General features: G+C 46.1%; 1 protein-coding gene across 1 annotated transcript in view; it reads right to left on the bottom strand.

Moving 5' to 3' along the window:
• CHUK (component of inhibitor of nuclear factor kappa B kinase complex) overlaps nucleotides 1-22,931 on the bottom strand; it is a 236,950-nt gene that overhangs the window by 152,760 nt on the left and 61,259 nt on the right. Inside the window, exons 4-7 of the mRNA XM_073581036.1 lie at nucleotides 20,270-20,339; nucleotides 19,350-19,438; nucleotides 19,191-19,280; nucleotides 18,787-18,911 (exon numbers count right to left, since the gene is read on the bottom strand). Of these exons, the coding sequence (XP_073437137.1) occupies nucleotides 18,787-18,911; nucleotides 19,191-19,280; nucleotides 19,350-19,438; nucleotides 20,270-20,339 (374 nt within the window). The remainder of the gene's footprint in view (nucleotides 1-18,786; nucleotides 18,912-19,190; nucleotides 19,281-19,349; nucleotides 19,439-20,269; nucleotides 20,340-22,931) is intronic.

Raw genomic sequence — 22,931 nt, 5'->3', positions numbered from 1 at the left:
AGAGGGTATCCAGCGTGATGCGGACGTTCTCCTCGCATGCCCGAAATAAGGGGCCCTTCACCAAGAGGTCGTCTAAGTATGGCAAGACGACTATGCCCCGAGAGTGTAAGATGGCCATAACGACCGCCATTACCTTTGTGAACACTCTGGGGGCGGTGGCTAGCCCAAAGGGCAGTGCTACAAACTGGAAATGTCGACCATTGATGGCGAAACGTAGAAACCTCTGATGCGGAGGAAAAATGGGGACGTGTAGGTAGGCATCCTGGACGTCGATAGAGGCCAAGTATTCCATTTCTCCATGGCTGATACAACTGAACGGAGAGATTCCATTCGGAAATGTTTGATCCTGATGGACTTGATCAGGAGCTTTAGGTCCAGAACCGGCCTGACTGTCCCGTCCTTTTTGGGGACCGCGAACAGATAGGAATTAAAAACCCTGAGCCTTCTCGTGCTCTGGTACGGGAATAATGACTCTGTTGTGCTGGAGTGACTCCACGGCTCCTAGCAACGCCTTTGCCCGGGCCTCCACCTTGGGAAGCTGGGAAAGAATCGTTTTGAGGGATACCTGACAAACTCTCTTGTACCCCGAGGACACCAGTTCCGTCACCCATGAGTCGTGTGCTATCGTGACCCAGACGTGGCGAAACCGAAGCAGGCGGCCGCCTACTTTGCTGATTTCGTGCTCTGAGTCATTTAGCTGAGGCTCTCTGGGACCTGGTTCCCCTCGTCCTGGGCTGGCGAGCACGCATCCTGCCCAACAGGTTGGTTCTATATGAGACCTGTCGATCCCTATCCTGGTTGGAGCGAGCTGGAGCGGCGGAACTGGCAGCTGCCATCTACCCGGGGTTGCGAAATGCCCGAAACCGTGCCTGAGGCTGGCGATACGGCAGTTTGACCCTCTGTTGTGGGAGGAAACTGCTTTATCCCCCTGTAACATCGGAGATGAGCTGGTCTAACTTTTCCCCGAATAAGCGGCCACCTTGATAAGGCAGGGAAGTCAAGGACTTCTTGGAAGCTGAATCGGCCCGCCACATCCTTAACCATAGGGCCCTCCTAATGGAAATTGCGTTTGTGGCCGCAAGTGCCGTGCAATTGGCCGCATCCAAGGAAGCACTGATTAAGTAATCACCAGCCATAGCGATCTGACTCGCGATCTCTGATACCTCCTTAGGCAGGTACCTATCCTGCAGGGCCTTGTTCAATGATTCTGACCATGACATCATGACCTTGGCTACCCATGTTGCCGCGAACGAGGGAGAGAGTGCTGATCCTGATGCTTCACATGCCGAGCTAGCCGAGCGCTCTATGAGCCGATCAGTGGGGTACTTAATGGAAGAACCACTAGGTACGGACAACAGAGTTTTAGAGGCCAAGCATGACACTGGTGGATCCACCACTGGGGATTCCGCCCATTTCTTACAGAGCTCCGGGGCAAACGGATATCTTGCTTCGAGCGTCTTCTGGCCTGAAAAACGCCTATCCGGCCGTTCCCTGTGACGCTGCACTATGTCCTCGAACTCTGGGTGAGTGCAAAATACTCTATGCGGTCGCTTAGCCTGCTTAAAGGATACCTTATGACCTGAGGCCAGGGAGACGTCATCCTCAATCCCAAAAGTCTGATTGACCGCTTCGATGAGGCTGTCAACTGTTTCCCGACACCCTGGGGTATCTAGGTCCAGGGGTTCGTCTGCGTCATAATCTGAACTCTGCCCGCTCTCGACTGGTGGAGAGCGAGACGCCGAACTCACGGATGCCGAGGCACCGGATGGGCCAGGAGACGCCATATGGGTTCTTTTCCTTTGCGCCTGCCTGGAGTGAGAGCGGCCCCTGCAGGCCGGAGGCTCTTGTGAGGTGGATGAGCCCTCCCAGACAGGCGAGCCACTATCTTTGCCCCCAACTGGGGCGTGAAGGGACTCGATCGCCTTTGTGAGCGATGCCATAGACTGTGATAGTGATAGGGCCCATTCTGGAGAATCTGGACCACTGTGCTCGGTCGCAGGGGAGGGCTCCTGGGCGCCTTCGGAGTCGCAGGCTTCGCATAGTTTGTTGCTCTGCGCCCACGGAAACATGGCCCGACAGGAGATGCATGCAGCGTATAGGAACATGTGCGTCTTCCCCTTCCCTGCCATACTGTCTGCCAGGCTTTAATACTGTCCTGCTGGAGGGTGAGGGGGGAGGAGGGCACTCCCTGATTATACGTAGCGTGGCCTCTAGGGTCGGGGGTCGCACTTACCCCGGTCCTGTGTCCCCCACGAGTTCTTGCCGCGTGCTGCTCCTCTCTGAGCTGCGCGTACGTTGGCTGTTTTTAGGCCGACGCGTCCTTTCCCGGTTGCGGACTACCCGGGAGTGAAGCCAGGGGCTCAATTTACTCGGCGCCCGCCCAGGTCACGGAGGGCGGGCCGTCGGAAATGACATTGCGACGGGAGGGCGGGACTTCCGCCCGCAGCCTAACACTGGACGACGCCACGGGCTGGATTTCTTTAGCGTCCGCCCGCCAAGGGGTGGCGGTGGGCGGGTAGACCGCCGCATACCAAGGGCGCAGCCGGCGTCGGGACCCGGCGTCAGGCCCACCGCCGGAGGGGGGGGGGGTGGGGGGAGAGCCTGCCCTTCAGTGCTGCACATCCTGCCTTTGCACCTCGCATGGCGCTAAGGACTCCAGCCCTCTGGACGCTGCCGCAGGGCCCTCCCAGGCCATCCCATGCATGACGACCTCGCCGATCAGGTAGACGGAAGGGGGGTGATATCCAGGACGGTGCAGGCACCCTAGCTCCGTCCTCCTTCCAGGGAAGAGGAGAGGGACCGTCCGCCACCTTGCAGCACCGCCGTCTAGCGTTAGCGGAGCAGTGGGGGCCGCACGGACTAGTCTTGGGCCTCTGTACAGCCCATGGTTTCAATACCTAGGGGTGGACAGGGCTGAGTCCGGCATCATGTCCCACGTCGCGGGAGAGGATACGTGGAGGGACACTCGCACGTGCTCGCCCGTTGATGGTTTGGGGAAATCGGACCCTTTCAATAGGGTCCTTTGCCCCTGTCTTATCTTCATAGAGAGGAAAGAAAAAAAGTCTAGGGAAAACGGCCCAGATATGTACCAAGGTGCGGGAGAGGGTACATGGAGGCAATACTCAACACGTGCTCGCCCGTTGATGGTTTGGGGAGTCCGTCGCCCCTGTCTCATCTTCATAGAAAAAAAAAGTTAAAAAGAAAAAGTCTGGAGCAAACCAGACGTGTGTGCCTCCAAAGGACACCAAGCATAAAACTGGTTTCCGCCCGCAATCCGGGCGAGGGTGTATGCGGCGGAGGAGGAGCTAACCTTTTTTTGTTCACTTAGTGTCAGCCTCCAGGTGGCAGTAGCATACACCCACAGTACCTGTGTCCCCCAATGAGACGAAGGAGAAAATGGACCCAAAATTTGTTGTGCAATTTCTCCTGAGTACGCAGATCCCCAATATGTGGGGTAAAATTACTGTTTGGGTGCACAGCAGGGCTTGGTAGGGAAGCCAATTGACTTTTTTGAATGCAAAAATTGCTGGAATAATTAGCGGACTCCATGTCATGTTTGGAGAGCCCCTGATATGCCTAAACAGTGGAAACCCCCACAAGTGACGCCATTTTGGAAACTAGACCCCTCAGTTAACTTATATAGATGTGTGGGGAGCACCTAGAACCAAAAAATACAGCACTAGTAGATCCACACCTAAATAAATGTGTAGTAGCGAATGGGTAAGGACTGAAATATAACTTATATTACTCAACATAAAATACCAAAGTGCAAGGTGCTCAAAACAAACACATAAAATGAAGCTGGTGTGCTATAACACACTCCTACCCAACCGAAGTTGGTCAGGTACCTACTTATCTATAGACACCTATTGATTGGTTGGTTGGCACAATACTGATAACCCCCAACACCAATTATTGCATCTTGCCCGCCAAATTAATCCAGGGGGATGCCTGCTAGGGTCTGCATCCAGATACACCATTAAATGGTGTTAGAATGCTTATTGCAGATGCCCACCAAAAATGTATTTATCCACACAGGCCTATTGGTCCCAATGCTGCAAACTAAATAGTATTACAGAAGCACCATAGTACTCCATTGCACATTGCCACATAAATCAGAAATATAATGACATACTGGTTTGCCAGACTTTTGCCCAATACGCTGGTATTGCATATAACGCCTAAATATTTTCTAAATGCATTATTCGACAGCAATACATGGGTCTAAACATTCATCTAGCATAACCTAAATAATATGCACATGGTGTACTGTCTCCAAAAAGCACAAACAGCTTCAGCCCTAAATTGACTGCAGTCATATGCTGCGAGTTCTTAGGGATTTAAATCAATACACAATAAAAATGCAAGTCGCGGTTCTATCGTCCTAAACAAAAAATAACAGTCATGCATTCCCTTCTTATAACCACATCTTTCTAATGAAAGGTTCTATAGCATGACAAAGGACAGAACTCTCTGGACTCAGGACTCTCTGGCAAATAAAAAGAACGGTCTCACCAAATTGCAGGTTCTGGTCAAATGTACCTTCATCCCCATAGTGGTGAATATAATACCCCTTCTCCCGACGCGTTTCGTTTACTCATCGGGGGAGTCAAATGGGGCCACAGTAGCCAAGCGTTCTAGGTGGTCGTTTCATATCCAAACCGCCATAGTGTGTACCCAAGTAGGTACCTGACCAACTTCGGTTTGGTAGGAGTGTGTTATAGCACACCAGCTTCATTTTATGTGTTTGTTTTGAGCACCTTGCACTTTGGTATTTTATGTTGAGTAAAATATACATGCTGCGGTCTGGAGAAACACACCGAATGCCTATCTCCGCGGATGAGCTGCGGGCGTCTCATAGTGGGCATGGGAGTTCTTGAAATCCCATCCACTATGCTGTATTCATTTGGACGCTGCGGGTTGGATGCTGCACAAGTACGCAGAGTCCAACCAGCAGCGTTTACTGATGATCTGATAATGTGTGCAAACTGTAAAGCGCTGCAGAATAAGATAGCGCTATATAAAAATAAAGATTATTATTACTATTATCTGCATATACCGGTACACTAAATGATGCTTTTTTTTTGTTTTCAAAAACTAGTTTTTTTTGCATCAACACATTTTGAGAGCTATTAGGGTGTGTGCACACGCTGCAGATTCTGCTGCGGTTCCACAGCGGATTTGGCCCTGCGGATCCGCAGCAGTTTCTGCTGCGGTGTACAGTACCGTTATTCCCTATGGGAAGTGGAAACAGCTGTGCAGACGCTGCAGAATTTTCCACACGGATTTTCTGCGGTTTCTAAACCGCAGAAAGAATTGACATGTCAATTCTTTCTGAGGATTCCGCAGCGGTTTGCCATCTGCTCCATTGTGGAGATGGTAAAACCGCAGGGCAAAACCGCAAGATAATCCGCAGGTCTTTTGACCTGCGGATTTATCTGCGGATTTTGAAAATCCGCAGCAGATTCCGCAGCGTGTGCACACAGCCTAATTTTTCAATATTTTGGCTGACAGTTAACCCCTTAGTGACAGCCAATTGCAGCTTAATGACCAGGCCAATTTTTACAATTCTGACCAGTGTCACTTTATGAGGCTATAACTCTAGAACGCTTTAACGGATCCCGCTGATTTTGAGATTTTTTTTGTGACATATTGTACATCATGTTAGTGTTAAAACTTCTGCTATATGACTTGCGTTTATTTATGGAAAAAAAAACAGAAATATGGCGAAAATTTTTAATATTTCACAATTTTCAAACTTCATTTTCATCCCCTTAAATTGGAGAGATACAGTTAGGTCCATATATATTTGGACAGAGACAACATTTTTCCAATTTTGGTTCTAGTCATTACCACAATGAATTTTAAACAAAACAATTCAGATGCAGTTGAAGTTCAGACTTTCAGCTTTCATTTGAGGGTATCCACATTAAAATGGGGGACGCTGGAAGGTGAGAATATCATGATTTTTTATTTTTTAAAATTGTTTTTAGCATTATATCTTTTCACTATTGATGCTCATAGGCAGCCTCAATAGTAAAAAGTTGGTCACACTCGTGAAACACTATGTTTGACAAGTGTGACCAACCTGTCAATCAGTTTTCCAAGCGATGCTACAGATCGCTTCGAAAACGCTAGTATTCTGCAAGCTAATAACGCTTGCAAAACGCTAGTTTTTTTCCGGGAATTACGCATGCGGATTTCTCGCGTATTTCCAGCGGCAGGGAGTTGTGGAATTGCCACGTGTGCACATAGCCTTATTCTGACAGCTATAAGTTTTATTTTTTGGCTGATGGAGCTGTATGGCAGGTTGTTTTTTGCAGGACAAGATGACGTTTTCAGCAATACCACTGTTATTTGCATTTGTCTTTTTGATTGCGTGTTATTCCCCTTTTTGTTCGGCGGCATGATAAAGCATTTTTTGCGTCTTTTTTTTTTTTTTTTTACGTGTTCACTAAAGGGACAGTTTTATACTTCCGGACGTGACAATGCCAAATATGTATAGTTTTATGGTTTATAACAACATTTATTTATAAGTACTAATATATATACTTATTTGGTTTTTATTTAAAAACAATTTTTACAGTTTTTTTTTCCCTTTTTTTCATACTCACTATGGGACTTTCACTTGCTGCAGTCTGACTGCAATCATAACGTACAGCAAGGCAGGAGCAGTGCTATACCTTATAACTGTCAGTGCTGCAGACACAAGCTATAGTAGTTAGACCATGCATTGCACATGATCAAACTAAACTTCCTAGTGCTTGGTGACCCGAAAGTCGTCTGGCGATATCAGATCACCATGGCAATGATCCGCACCCCACAATGAGTTGCGGGATCTCCGATCCAAGGGTAGAGTGTCTTTCTTCCATCTGCCTGCTCGCCAAATTCTACGATCGTAGCATTTAAGGGGTTAAAGTCCCAGGAGCAATGCGAGCTCCGCTCCTGGCACTGAGAGCCCGGGTATCAGCGGTCAGAATCAGCTGAACCTGGCGGCACCCCCTGAGCACTTGCGATCGCCATGACATACATGTACTACTGCATTGGTCGGTAAGTCCTTACCGATCATGAAATACATGTACTGCAAATGTCGGGAAGGGGTTAAAGGGTATCTTGTTATCACATTTGACCTATTTAAGCTATTAATATGTATATACAGGTAAAATAATTGCTGAGGTGAGTGATACCTGTATACCTCAAAACATATACCTTGTTGAGAAATCATTTTTTATCACTACAGTAGTGTACAAAATAATAGCAGGGATTTCAAACGGAGATTAGACCTACCTGTAATGTTATTTCCAGGAGTCCATCCTGACAGCACGATGGGGGTTGTCCTTCCTTTCATGCTTACAGGGACAGGAAATGCACGAGAGGTTAAAGGTCCCCTCCCACACTCCAGTGATTTTTCCAAGTACCACACCAGTATGGATGCAATTATTTGAGATTTAGTACAAGCATATTACCACAAATACCAATCATCGGGAGGGAGCTACCAGTGCTGTCAGGATGGACTCCTGGAAATAACATTACCGTTAGGTCTAATCTCCGTTTTCCAGGACATCCCTTCCTGACAGCACGATGGGGAATACCAAAGTAGGAATTCGCTAGGGAGGGACTACTGCTTGTAACACTTTACGGCCGAAGGTTGTCTGGCTAGCTGTTAGCGTGTCCAATTTATAGCGTCTACAGAAAGTGTTTAGTGTAGACCAGGTGGCGACTCTGCATATTTGCTCTACTGAGGCTCCCGTCCTCTCTGCCTATGACGTCGCTATTGCCCTGGTGGAATGAGCCCTAAGCCCCTCTGGTATAGGTAATCCCTCGGCCTCGTACGCTGAGGCGATAACTGATGCTATCCATCTTGCTAGGGTGTGTGTAGATGCACCTCTACCCCTAATTTTACCACCATACTGGATAAACAATTTTGTGTCCTGTCGCCACTCTCGCGTGACCTCTAAGTAGCGTGTGACCGCTCGTCTAACGTCCAATGAGTGAAAGTTTTTCTTTATCGTTTTTCGGGAATGGGCAAAATGAGGGTAGGACTATCTCCTGGTTTAGATTATGCGGAGACACTACCTTAGGAAGGAATCCTGGGATTAGTTTGAGTATTATGCGGTTTTCAAAGATTTGAATGTAGGGGTTCTGGACTGACAGGGTCCAGATCTCGCCCAGCTGCTTGGCTGAGGTGATGGCTACCAAAAAGACGTTTTTTTGTGTGAGCTTTGACACGTCTATTTCGGATATTGGCTCGTAAGGAGGCCTGCATAGAGCGTTAAGTACCAGATTTAGGTCCCAAGGGGGGACTGTTTTCCTTAACGTGGGTCTCAATCTCTGGATGGACTTTGTAAAACGTGCTATCCATGGATGAGAAGCCAAGGAGAAATCAAAGAAGGTACTTAAAGCTGCTATCTGGACTGTCAATGTGCTTGGACTTAGACCCTTATTAAATCTGCCTGCAGGAAGTCAAGGATTTGAGGGATATTTGGGCGAGACGGGTCTATGGGGGTACTACCATCTTCCGAGCAGAACTTCTTCCAAATTTTACGACATATTGCACTCGTAACGGGCTTACGGCTAGCCTGCAACGTGGAGATCAGTCAGAGAGGCCTCTGGATTTTAGGATCTCCCTCTCAGGATCCATGCTGCCAACTGTTGGTTCTCCGGGTTTGGGTGCAGAACTGAGCCCTGGGAAAGCAGGTCCGCCGCCGTCGGTAGATGGAGTGGCCCTTCCTGAGCCATCTTCTTGACTCCTCAAGATGATGGGGAAACCAACTTCGCCTGGGCCAAAAGGGTACGACTAGCATCACCCAAGCTCCTTCCTCCTGGAGTTTTCTGAGGACTCTCGGTATTATAGCGATAGGGGTAAACCCGTATAGCAGTCCCCCTCCCCAACTCTGGTTCAGGGCGTCGATCTCCTCTGGATGGTCCGCTGGATTGAGGGAGTAGAATCTCTTTAGCTTGGTGTTCTTTCTTGTCGCAAAGAAGTCTAGCTGGGGGGGGTTCCCCACCGATGGTGCAAATCTATGAAGATTTCTTTTAGTTCCCACTCAGTGGCTCAGACTTCCTGTCTGCTCAGATAATCAGCTATGTTGTTCCTGGAGCCTTCTTGGTGTACCGCTGACAAGGAACGAACGTTGTTTTCCGCCCAGGTGAGGAGGCGGGCTGCTAAATCCTGAAGCTTCCCGTGCCTTGGGCCCCCCTGATGGCGTAGGAAGGCTACTGTTGTCACGTTGTCTGACATGACCTTTATATATTGGTTCCGTAGACTCGACCTGCTTCATTTTAGCGTCTCCCAAACTGCTCGTAGCTCTCTGCAGTTTGAGGACTGTGAGCTGATGTTTCTGGGCCATGTTCCCTGCAGGTACCTCCCTTCCAGGTGGGCTCCCCATCCATCTCAGCTGGCATCCGTGACGATAGTCACGCATGGTGACAGGATCCAAGTCACCCCCTGGCTGATATTCTTGTGGCTGAGCCACCACTTTAGAGATGATCTCAAGGCTGGGGACGGCCGAATCGCCCTGTCCAGAGAGGACTGCCGTCTGTCCCATTTTGTCAGGATCTCCCTCTGCAGGCTTCTTGTGTGGGCCTGGCTCCACATTACGCAGGGTATGCATGCTGTCAGGGTACCAAGGATCTTCATTGCGGTCCTTATGGATATTCGATCTCGCTCTAGCTGACGAACTTTGTCCATGATGGGTTTCTTCTTTACCTCCGGTAAAAATGAGATTCTTCTTTTGGAATCTAACATGACTCCCAGGAATTTTTTCTGGGTACTGGGCTGCAGGTCTGACTTTTCTTTGTTCAGGATCCAGCCTAGGTTTTCGAGCGTGACGATTACCGAGACAAGTTGTTCTTTTAACTCCGACGCTGAATGAGATATCACAAGGAAGTCGTCCAAGTATGGCACAATGATTATGCCATCTTGTCTCAAGTGTGCCACAATCTCGGCGACGAGCTTCATGAAAACCCGAGGTGCTGAAGCCAAGCCGCAAGGAAGAGCCTGAAACTGAAAGTGGTAGTACCCACTTCCTTTTTTTAGCGCAAAGCGAAGGAACTTCTGAGAGTGAGGATGGATGGGAACGTGATAGTATGCACTTTTTAGATCTATAGTACACATTGCGGCGTTCCGGTCTATCAGCTGGATGGTGGTTTTTAGAGACTCCATTCGGAATCTTTTGTACCGGATCCATTGATTTAATGGCTCTAAGTTTATGATGGTCCGACTCTCCCCGGACTTTTTTTTTTTTTTTTTTACACTGTGAAGAGTGTTGAATAGTGGCCCTGACCTCTCTCTATTTCTGCAACCGTAACCATTACCCCTGACCTTAGCAGGTCCTTTATGTCTGCCCAAATAGGATATATCAGGGTTTTGGACCGGGGATTTGTAACCACGAATCGTGCTGGGGGGAGGTTTGTGAATTCGAGGGTATAGCCCTGGGAGACGGTATTGAGAATCCACTGGTTTTGGGAGATGAGTTCCCATGCCTCCGCGAAGTGTCTGAGGCGACCCCCACAGGTGTGGCGTCATAGTCTCTTGATTCTGGAACTTTGTCCAGAGTGAGACGGGGGAGCCCTACTCTTTCCCCCCCTTCGTGTACTCCCAGCGAGATGATTTCCCCTTCCCTCTATATCCCTGCCTTTGATAAGGACAGGATCTTTGAAAGGGAAAATGTCTTTAGTTTTTCCTCCGGAAAACCCTTTTTGTCGTCCGAGGCATTCTCCAGAATCTTATCTGAGGCCGGCCCGAATTTTTTACCACTTGAGAAGGGTATGGCTCATAATTTATTTTTTGACTGGTAGTCCCTTGACCAGGTCTTCATCCATATGGCTCGACGAGCCGCATTGGATAAGGAATTATTCCTGGCCGCAAATCGCACGGATTCGGCTGAAGAGTCCGCCAGGAATCCGGTTGCAACCTTTAAAGGGAAGGTGCCGCAATTTTATATAATTTGCAAAAAAAAGAGTAAGTAACAAAACATGTTTTTTCAGCAAATGTTGTACTAACTAGGATTTATGGCTTGTTTGTAATAATGTTTTATGTAGCCACTGGGCGCTGCCATCTTGATTTGCAGATCTGTGGAGAACTCATACAGTCTGCAAATATGGCCGTCCCTGGACATAGGAGACTGCGGTCGGTTCCCGACCCTATCTCTTAACATTGCAGCCTCATTAGCAGTGAACTGGGCACGCCCCTGTGGGCTGCACCATTCACTGCTGTAGGTGTGGCTGGGCGCCATTTTACTGTAGCCCAGTGCTATCTGCTGAGCTCCACTTACCCTCTATCACAGGACCACTTGTGGCATAACAGGTCCTGTGTTGTGAGGAGGGGCTGTAGATATGGAGAAGGTGGTCAGCAGAGGAGAGAACCGCTCACTGGAGCCGGAGGATGGAGAGTGGTGAGTGCGGGTGACTTTCCTCTATGCTCCTCTGTCCTGCTTACTCCAGGCTCGGCCCTGTGCTTCCTGCTCTACTGTGTTCTTCTGCTCTGTCTCTGCCTCCTCCCTCACAGCCCCAGTGATCTCCCGTAATCTGACACCTTCCCTTTTATGACAGCTTTTATGGCTGTCTGAGGAGGACAGTGACTTATACAGCCCATAGTCTAGTGTATGGGGGGGCTGGAAGTTTCACCAGTGTGGGCATATCTGTAATACTGTCTTGTGTGAAACAGTCTACTGAGCTGTGTATCTAATCCTCCCCTGTGTGATACTGACTGCTGAGCTGTGTACCTAATCCTATCCTGTGTGATAATGACTGCTGAGCAGTGTATCTAATCCTATCCTGTGTGTTACTGACTGCTGAGCCATGTATCTAATCCTATCCTGTGTGTTACTGACTGCTGAGCCATGTATCTAATCCTATCCTGTGATACTGACTGCAGAGCCGTGTATCTAATCCTCTCCTGTGTGATATTGACTGCTGAGCCGTGTATCTAATCCTCTCCTGTGTGATACTGTCTGCTGAGCCGTGTAGCTAATCCTATCCTGTGTGATACTTTCTGCTGAGCCGTGTATCTAATCCTATCCTGTGTGATACTGACTGCTGAGTCGTGTATCTAATCCTATCCTGTGTGATACTGACTGCTGAGCTGTGTATCTAATCCTATGTGATACTGACTGCTGAGCAGTGTATCTAATCCTATCCTGTGTGATACTGACTGCTGAGCTGTGTATCTAATCCTATCCTGTGTGATGCTGACTGCTGAGCCTTGTATCTAATCCTATCCTGTGTGATACTGACTGCTGAGCTGTATATCTAATCCTATCCTGTGTGATGCTGACTGCTGAGCCTTGTATCTAATCCTATCCTGTGTGATACTGACTGCTGAGCCGTGTATCTAATGCTATCCTGTGTGATACTGACTGCTGAGCTGTGTATCTAATCCTGTGTGATAATGACTGCTGAGCAGTGTATCTAATCCTATCCTGTGTGATACTGACTGCTGAGCTGTGTATCTAATCCTATCCTGTGTGATACTGACTGCTGAGCTGTGTATCTAATCCTATCCTGTATGATGCTGACTGCTGAGCCTTGTATGTAATCCTATCCCGTGTGATACTGCTCTCCTGAAATACTCTGTGGTGCTGTCACCCTGCTCCTTCGCCATATATCTCCCTCTGTGCCCCCCATAGACCAGCACACTTCTCTCCTGAAATACTCTGTGCTGCTGTCTCCCTGCTCCTCCCCATATATCTCCCTCTGTGCCCCCCACAGACCAGTACACTGCTCTCCTGAAATACTATGTGCTGCTGTCACCCTGCTCCTTCCACCATATATCTTCCCTCTGTGCCCCCCATAGACCAGCACACTTCTCTCCTGAAATACTCTGTGTTTTGCTGTCACCCTGCTCCTCCGCCATATATCTCCCTCTGTGCCCCCCATAGACCAGCACACTTCTCTCCTGAAATACTCTGTGCTGCACAGCACCCTGCTCCCAGAATCCTTGCTGCCTGCCATCCTCGGTGACTGAAGACCCCATTCCTCTCCTCAGATCCTGTCCTGGCGATGTGTGAAACCGAGACGACAGGGGCCTGATATATGGTGGAAAGAGCATGGCGACAGCAGCACAGAGTATTTCAGGAGAGCAGTGTGCTGGTCTATGGGGGGCACAGAGGGAGATATATAGGGGAGGAGCAGGGTGACAGCAGCACAGAGTATTTCAGGAGAGCAGTGTGCTGGTCTATGGGGGGCACAGAGGGAGATATATGGCGGAGGAGCAGGGTGACAGCAGCACAGAGTATTTCAGGAGAGCAGTGTGATGGTCTATGGGGGGCACAGAGGGAGATATATGGGGGAGGAGCAGGGAGACAGCAACATAGTACTTCAGGAGAGCAGTGTACTGGTCTATGGGGGCACAGAGGGAGATATATGGTGAAAGGAGCAGGGTGACAGCAGCATAGAGTATTTCAGGAGAGCAGTGTACTGGTCTATGGGGGCACAGAGGGAGATATATGGTGAAAGGAGCAGGGTGACAGCAGCACAGAGTATTTCAGGAGAGCAGTGTACTGGTCTATGGGGGGCACAGAGATATATGGTGGAAGGAGCAGGGTGACAGCAGCACAGAGTATTTCAGGAGAGCAGTGTGCTGGTCTGTGGGGGGCACAGAGGGAGATATATGGTGGAAGGAGCAGGGTGACAGCAGCACAGAGTATTTCAGGAGAGCAGTGTGCTGGTCTGTGGGGGGCACAGAGGGAGATATATGGTGGAAGGAGCAGGGTGACAGCAGCACAGAGTATTTAAGGAGAGCAGTGTGCTGGTCTGTGGGGGGCACAGAGGGAGATATATGGTGGAAGGAGCAGGGTGACAGCAGCACAGAGTATTTCAGGAGAGCAGTGTGCTGGTCTGTGGGGGGCACAGAGGGAGATATATGGTGGAGGGAGCAGGGTGAGAGCAGCACAGAGTATTTCAGGAGAGCAGTGTGCTGGTCTATGGGGGGCGCCCTGTTCGGTGCCAGGGATTGTACATAGAGCGCGGTGTTTTATACACATGGATGGACCGTCTGCTTGTCTGCTCCACAGAAATCCAGGAAACATTTCTGCTGATTGATGACCTGTTCTGATCCAGACTTTACATGCAAAGACCGTCAGTAACTTTGCAGGCCCCATCAATATGGCTGCTCACTGTGTTCCTAAATGTCATCCTCTCTTTTCCCTTAGCAAACACCCAGAAGGGGAGGAGAGGAGTGACACCACACCCATGTCAGCAGACTCCGCCCATAATTACTGCAGGGCAGTAATGGTAGCTTGTTGTACACTAGGTTTTTGTGCCAAATTTCAGTAGCTGCTCCCCCTAGTGTTAACAAGTGGAAATGCTCAACTTTTTAAAATTATTTTTCATATTTTACAAATTTAAAAACAAACGATAATATTTTTTAAGAAAATGTAAACATTATTTCTTCACATTTTTTCAATTGCTGAAAAAAATTTTTTGGGATGACACCTTCCCTTTAACAGGGGAAGGCCCTCTAAGATATCGCCCCTAGAAGTTTTATCTTTTAATTGTTGCTCTAAGTGGTCGATCCATAGATGCATGGATCTGGCGACCGATGTGGCGGCTATGTTTGCTTTCATAACCGCCGCAGAGGCCTCCAAAGCCCTGTTTAGGAGTACGTCGGCCTTTTTGTCAATGGGTTCCTTGAGACTAGAGGAATCTTCAAAAGGAGATTGAAGTCTTTGACACCCTGGCCACCTAGGTGTCGACCTTAGGAACTTCATCCCACGTGTTAATGTCCTCCTGGTTAAATGGTAGTTGAAGCTTAAAGTCTCGAGGCACGACCAGTCGTTTCTCGGCGTCCTCCCATTCCTCCAGAATCATTGAACGGATATGGTCGTTAACTGGGAAGACCTGACGAATCCTAGCTCTTAGGCCCCGAACATTTCGTCCTGGATGGATTGAGTCTTTGGGGCCTCCTCAATCTGCATAGTACTTCTCACGGTGCCGAGAAGCTCGTCCGTGTTTTCCGAGGAGAAGAGGTATCTTTTCTCTATCTCAGGGGGTTCTGAGGTGATCTCGCCCTCCTCCTTTGAGTCCGTACCCTGGATTTCTTCTTCCGATGACTGATCGGACTCCCATCTTGGTCTCTTAGCCTGGGACTGGCCGGAAGACTGAGTAGGTAGTAGTCCGGAGACGGAGGCCTGGACCTCCTCTTTGACCATTGTCCGCATCTCTGCGAGGAAAGAGGCCTGCACGCCTCTGATGATCCTAAGGGTGCAGTCTTCACATATGGGTTTTTTCTATGACCCCGGTAGTTTGCTGGCACAGATGGGGCATTTGGGTCTGCCCGATGTCCTGGAGCTTGATGCTGCCGGAGTCGGTGCCGTCTTTTCCTTAATATAAAGTACAGTTCTTTATTAAAGCTCCTGTTTTTTTTTGGTATATGCTGCCCACCGTGCCCCCTACTTACAGACATTGGCTCCGGCTAATCGCCGGTTTTTGCGGAGTTTACCATGGTGGTGAGCGTTGCAGCAGACCTGTATGGCCGTATGACCCGTAACCTGTCGATTTGCCCGCTGCCCACTCTGGTCCCGGCCCGTTTTATCCCACCTTCTACCGGTCATCCCTGAGCCGCCTCAAGCTGTCTGCCACGTCCTGATGCACCCCGGTGATGCGACCAGAAGTCGTCATCTTGTGCCCGGAAGGGACGCGGCCGCAGACGCCCCAGTGCCTCTGCGGCGTCCTCCGAATGATGCGGTGTGTGTCGGCAGGAGCCGAGAGCACAGCTGAGGGGAAGTGGCTCCAAGTCCCGGAACCGTGCTCCACGGGACGCCTGGCGGAGAACCCCCCCTTAGGGGGGTGCCGCCCCAGACCATTAACAGGGGGAGCTGGCGCAAGGACCGTGATCCCCCTGGGCCCGTAGGCAAGTGTTCCATTTTGCTGAATGCCGCGTCTAACTTCCTCCGCGGCGTCTCTCGTGCCTATCCTTACAGGGACAGCAAAAAACACTGGGGTGTTATTAGGGGACCTTTAACCTCTCGTGCATTTCCTGTCCCTGTGAGGATAAAAGGAAGGACAACCCCCATCATGCTGTCAGGAAGAGATGTCCTGGAAACACGAGTTAAAAACTAGTATAAAGATTTTATGATTATTTCCATGCATTGGGAACATCGCACACTGATTTCTAATTCAGAACATGAAGAGAAATGTACGGTATATAATGTTTAACTACTTTACAGAAAATAAAAAAATGAACATCTGGCTGTTCTAAAAAAATATTAGGGTCTGCATTTGTCTTTACAAACTCACAATATGTACTTTTTTGAGGATCTAGCCTTCCTCTGAATCACAAACCTAATATTTAGTTGTATACCCACAGTTTTTTAGAATTGCTTCACATCTATGTGGCACAGTCAACCAACTTCTGGCACCGGTCACCTGTTATTCCAGCTCAGGATGCTTAGACTACATCCCATAATTTTCCGGCATTTGTTGGCTTTGCCTGAGAAACGGCATTTATTAATGCCACCCCACAAGTGTTCTTATCGGATTGGGCTGGCCACTCCATAAACTCAATTTTGTTGGACTGGAACCAAGATATTGCTCGTTATTGCTATTATTTTGAACACACCCACTTTCAATTATTATTCTAATACATAAACTCAAAAACCATGCAGATCATGAATGCAGAGTCTGGTGGTTTTCTTAAATATACTGCAACTAGTAAATTGTTTGACATGTGGTAACATAATTTATACCAAAAACAGTGATAAATCTGCTTAGACATATTGGACTGCTATTATTTTGAACACTACCGTATATGTAAAATGACTTCTTCCAGGCTATGGGGAGGATGTTGCCTGGAAGATAACTCTGCCTCGAGAGCTTATGTTACGTGAAGAGGGAGTTACCAGTGTGAGACAAGTAACCAACACACAACAGGAGAAAAGAACTTTGTCTTTTTGTAAACATATTTTTTCCTTCTCTCCAAGCATTGGTCGGTGCTCGGATTTTATGTTCGAATCCCCGCCCTGCAGGGGGAAGTTACCAGCGTGATGTCTAATGGTCACTATCAGTCTAACCAGTGTGATGTGTAATGGTTACCAGAGTGATGCCTGTTCTCTGCTCTCCTGATCTCCCTTCGGAGCAGTGTGTGATTATACCGGACACATCTGCAGGTCTGCCTCTCTATCTGGACACCTCTATGAATTGGCTGGTTTCTTATTGTGCCTCCTGATGAACCGTGTGGATGGGGAAACGCATCGAGGCTGGAAGCTAAGTTTGGGTTAACCCACAGCTGTTTCTTTGGCTTTTTCTTGGCAACTGATATCATTCATTGCCTTCTATGGGAACCAATATGGACAAAATTCTGATGTTCCTTTATGGAACCATGCTATTTTTTACCTCTTGTATGTGCTTGTCTGGCTTACTGCAGAGAGATTGTTTTGGTCCTATCTAGTTATGCATCAAGTTAATGGAATCTGCATTTTCTGTGGTTTATGAATACCCAAAAACACAAGATTGCTGCTATATATTGGGTATACAAGAGGTTTTTCTATGTTTAGATATAATAGCCTGTTTATTCTTTATTAATAGCCTGTGTATTATACAATATTAAGCACTATCGTTTTATCTTTCATCTGCTTACTGTTTTCCCACCTGTAGTCTATAAGAGCCAATCAGGGCTAGTCTGGGACAGCCATCGCGGAGTGGGATTGCCAAACAACCGTATCTTTTAGGGTGCCAACCTCCACTGTCAGGAAGGGACAGCAGGCTAGCATATTACAGGTTATTTATGTTAAGAGTTTGTTATTGTATTGATTGCACTGGGGGGGGGGGGGGGTGTTTTTTTTTTACCTCAATTGATTAAAGTTTCATACTTTTAAAAGGGAATATATGTGTTCTGTCCTCACTAAATGAAGCAGAGTTCATGTAGCTATACAGACAGCTAAACCGCTATACCGGGATGCAATAAGGAGACTGTGGTTGAATTTGTACTTTTATTGAACGTGATGGTATATTTATGCGCAGTGAAACTACAAGCAAAACATATATATACCCTCAGTCAGTACAGGGTACATCAGGGATACATATTATATATAATACATTATAAATCAACATCTGCACTAATAGCTAACCAGGGGAAGGACTGATTAACCAGGCCAATATGAGACAGAAATTAGATGCAGGAAGCATACATACCAGCGATGCTATCACAAGGGGAAAAAGAGAAATGAGATGCTTCCTGAATGCAGGCAGAAGGAAAATGGAGAACTGGAGGGAAATGGAGGCTGAACTAACCACAATCCTTTGCAAAGGCTACCAGGATGCATTGCCACCTTACCAGAATGCACTGCAAAAGCTTACCAGAATGCACTGCAATGGAGGGAAAAGTACAAGCAAAGTGAAAGTAAAATAACACAATAACACTGCGGTTATGACTCTGGTCACTAGAGGGAGTCAAAATACTGAAAACATTAACAAGCAGATAATCGAGGATTATAAATCAGATGTTGGAGACAAAATATGTTTACACTTTTGATGTGTAATGGTTACCAGAGTGATGCCTGTTCTCTGCTCTCCTGATCTCCCTGCAGAGCTGTGTCTGATTATACCTGACACATCTGCAGGTTCCTCTCAGCTTCAGCTCACAGGCATACAGTGCTGCAATATTATTGCAATACATGACTGCGGTCTTTTTTTTTTTTTTTTTTTTTACTTGCAAATATTAACATTTGAGAAGGGGTTGTCCAATGGTTTAACGACCCCTTTAAATAGTTAAACATATAGTATTAAAATAAATAAAACTTTACATATTACCCAAAGACCAGAAAGTGTAATACAGCAGTTTCTCACCAAGTAAAAGGCTGCATATTATGTAGGAATGGTCTGAAGCCAGCGATGCATTCAAAAACCATGGTACCGAAGCTCCAGTAATCAACAGTCACAGTGTAAGGCTTGTTCTCAAAAAGCTCTGGGGCCTTCAGTGAAAGGAAAGAAGAGATAGGTAACCTTTCCATTTTATTTGCATTTTTCCTACGATCGTAAAAATACATTAGCATCTCTGCCTCTGTTTAAAAAAAAAAAAATCACGTCAAACAAAAATGCATTTTTTCAACAATTTTTTAATATGTGAACTTAAATGTCTTTGTGCAAGGTTTCTTTAGCTCTTGTTTCCATGTATCCAGCCGGCGGTATAACCCACAACTGGGAAAACAGAGAATCCCCATTTATGTATGTAAAAAATACATTATACATACCAGATATTGTAGAGTTCCGACAAAAGAGGTACAGAGACTTCCCTGATCAAGATCCTTGGCATAACCTAAATCAATGATTTTGTGCACAATCTAGAACAAGTAGAAATAATAATTAATATATCATTTACCAGACAACACTTTTGATAGAGCTGGATTTACCTTTCCACTACAGTCTTGCAGCACAATGTTTTCCGGTTTCAAGTCTCTGTGAATGATACGGTTCTCATGTAGATACTGAATCCCGGAGCCTAGACAGAAGTCAATAGAGTACAACGTTCTGTTGCAACAGGCATGGTAAAAGCAAAATGACAGACGTGGCTCATGAATTTGGAGCAAAGTATGAAATTCTCTTTATTTTTAAATAAAGGACACACAACTTATCAAAAACAAATTACATATATACTTGAAATTATATCACACTTGCTTAAAAAAAGTTACAACTTCATAAAAAGTAAAAATCTATAGATCACCAAAAGCATCTGGAAACCCCAAACCTGTCCCCAATGAACATAAAAAACCCCAAAACTGGTGAACACAAAATATGTTATAAATGGGTCAAATTAAAAGAAAAAGGAGCATGTGAAAACCAGGCCAAAAAAAAACACCAAAAAACAAGGCACACATGCAATAATTAATGCTTTATGTTTTCCTGTTAAAACAGGAATAACCTTTTAAAGGGGTTGTCGATTACTTGGACAACCCCCTTCTCAATCACTATGTTTCCCCTTATTAATAATAAGGCTATACTCGCCTCCGATGCCAGACATCCCTGCGGCCAATAGTGGCTTCATGCTCCCCTCTTTTATATGTAATGGACATTCAGAGGGAGTTAGAGCTGCAGCTACTGTCTCACTACCTCCACATGTCAGGTATGTCCGAAGGAGGAGTCAAGATGTAACTTGAGGTCCAAGACGGCCAGTGCAGATATTGCTGGAACAGCGTCGGCTGCAGCCGTCATTTTACTTGTTGGAAACACGGTGACTAAAAAGGAGGTGTCAGTAGTGGCAACACCTTTAAATCTAGTAAAGGGTATCCATTACAATACAGCCACCACTGGCACTGGACCAGAGAATACATACCGATGTCACTTAAAATATTAAGCACTTGACTTTCCTTCAAACCACAGCAGTTTTCTGGTTTGTTCAAAAGCTAAAGCAAATAGGAAAAAAATACTGCAATTATTTGCCTTTGTTTTTGGTATCAATGCTGTAATTAACCCCTTCGTGACAGACAATTTTAAGTTTAATGACCATGCCCAATTTTTCAAATCTGAACAGTGTAAGTATATGAGGTAACAACTCTGAAAAGCTTCTACAGTGGCTTGCAAAACTATTCACCCCCAGCATTATTCATGTTTGGCTACCTTACACCCTGGTATTTTACAGCTGTTTTTTAGGGTTTGCATCAGTTAATGTAAAGAACATGCCTACAACTGTGAAGACTTTGCTTTCTTTTTTTGTGAAGAAAACAACAAAATGACTGAAAACTACAGAGTGCATAACTATTCATCCCCATAAAGTCAGTACTTCGCAGAGTCTCATTTTGTGGCAAGTCACTTCGGTAAGTCTTTACAAAGCTTTCTACATCTTGCCACTGGGATTTTTGCCCATTCCTCAAGGCAAAACTGCTCCAGCTACTTTAAGTAAGATCATTCCTTCTGTTGAACAGCAATCTTCAAGTCTGACCACAGATTTTCAATTGGATTGAGGTCTGCACTTTGACTAGGCTACTGCAAAACATTTCAATATTTCCCCTTAAACCACTCGAGCGTTAGCAGTATGTTGTGGGTCATTGTCTTTTTGGAAAGTGAACCTTGGTCCCAGTCTCAAATCACTGACAAAGATGTGTTGCTCAAGAATAACCCTGTATTTCGCACCTCCATCTTTTCCCTCGACTCAGACCATTTTCCCTGTCCCTACTGCCAAAAAACATCCCCACATAATGATGTTAAACCTGGTGGCAACAATGGGGATGGTGTTCTCAGGGGTTCTTAGCTGTGCTGGTTTACTACCAGACATAGCATTTACCTTGGTGGCCAACTGACCACAGCACCTTCCGCCATACATTTGGAGACTCATGTCTGCAAACTAAAGGAGAGCCTTACAATTTTTGTGTCCAAGTAAAGGTTTTTTCCAGCCACCCTTCCACAAAGGCCTCCTCTATGGAGTATATGGAGATTACAGTGGTCAAATGGACAAGTACCCCAGTCGCTGGAGCTCCTTCAGAATTACCTTTGGGCTCAGCGCAGTCTCTGATTAATGCCCTCCTTGCCCAGGCCAAGAGCTTTGGTGGGCGGCCCTCTCTTGGCAGTTTGTTGTAGTACCATATTAATTCCACTTAGACTATACGTGATGGCTCACACACAAGTCGGATATCAAAATTATTGAAATACAGGCTGTAATGAAAAAAAAAAATAGGTAAAAGGCCAAGATGGAGGGGGAGGGGGGTGGAGAATGCTTTTGCAAGCCACTGTACATATCCTGGCCATTCTGAGATGCTGGTCTGTTTATTCATGATAAATTGTACTTCATGTCAGGGGTAAATTTAAGTTGATAAGTTTTTAGTATTTTTGCACAAAAATCTGAAAATTTGAATACAATTTAGAAAAAAAATAGCAATTTTCAAACTTGCAATGCTTAAATGTTTAAACTGGACAGTCATACCACACAAAATTAACATTTCCCACGAGTTTCCTTTATGTCAGTATTATTTTTCAAACCTCCTTATATTTCGTTACTATGTTATAAAAGTTAAAATTTAGCAGCAAATCTTTATTCATTTATTTTTTTTTAAGTAAAAATTTACAAATCAAATTTTTATGGATCTATTCAGCTGTCAATGGATTTTTAAAAGGGGCCTATATATTGGAAACCCCCATTTTAAAAACTGCATCTCAAATTATTGTACACTTCTACTAAGAAATGTTAACCTTTTGAATGCTACACAGGCAAAGTAAATTGAGAAATTGAGAAAAAAAAATACATTTCCGCTAAAATATTACTACAGCCGCAAAGTTTTCATTTCTATACTGAGTAGTAGGAGAAAAACGGCTGTTTGGGCACAAGGCAGGACTCGGAAGGGAAAAAGAACTATTTGGCATTTGGAGCGTGAATTCGGCTGCAATAGATTGCAGACACCATGTCTCATTTGAGAGCCACTGAGGTAACAAAACGGCAGAAACCCCCACAAGTAACCTCATTTTGGAAACTGAACCCCTCAATAAATTCATCTAGGGGAATGCATTTTGAATCCACAGGTGCAGCACAGAACTTCTTAACATTTAGGTGTAATAAGGTAAAAAATTACATGTTTCTAGTAAAATGCTATTTTAGTCCCAACTTTGTAATTTTCACTAGGGGTAATAGAAACAAATGGACACCATAATTTGTCACGTAATTTCTCCAGAACGTAGCAACATCACATATGTGGTCAAAAACGGCTGCTTGGGTTCATGACAGCGTTCGGAATGGAAAGGATGCCATTTGATTTTTGGAGCACAAATTTGGGTGGAACAGATTGTGCATTGAATGTCAAATTTGTAGAGTCCTTGACATGCCAAAACAGAAGAAACCCTAACCCCATTTTGGAAATTAGATTCCTCAAAATCAAAAGTGTTGCTTTTGCAACTAAAATTTTGTTTTATTCCCAAGTTTGTAGTTTTCACAAATGATAAGAGAAATTGGACACCCTAATTGTTACGCAATTTCTCCCGAATGAGATATGTGGTCAAAAACTGCTGTT

This window comes from Dendrobates tinctorius, unplaced genomic scaffold (assembly GCF_039654945.1).
Source record: "Dendrobates tinctorius isolate UK_male_01 unplaced genomic scaffold, ASM3965494v1 ptg000068l, whole genome shotgun sequence".
Classification (NCBI taxonomy): Eukaryota; Metazoa; Chordata; class Amphibia; order Anura; family Dendrobatidae; genus Dendrobates; species Dendrobates tinctorius.
Note: the sequence above shows the minus strand (reverse complement) of the source record. Positions and strands in the feature narration are given on the sequence as shown.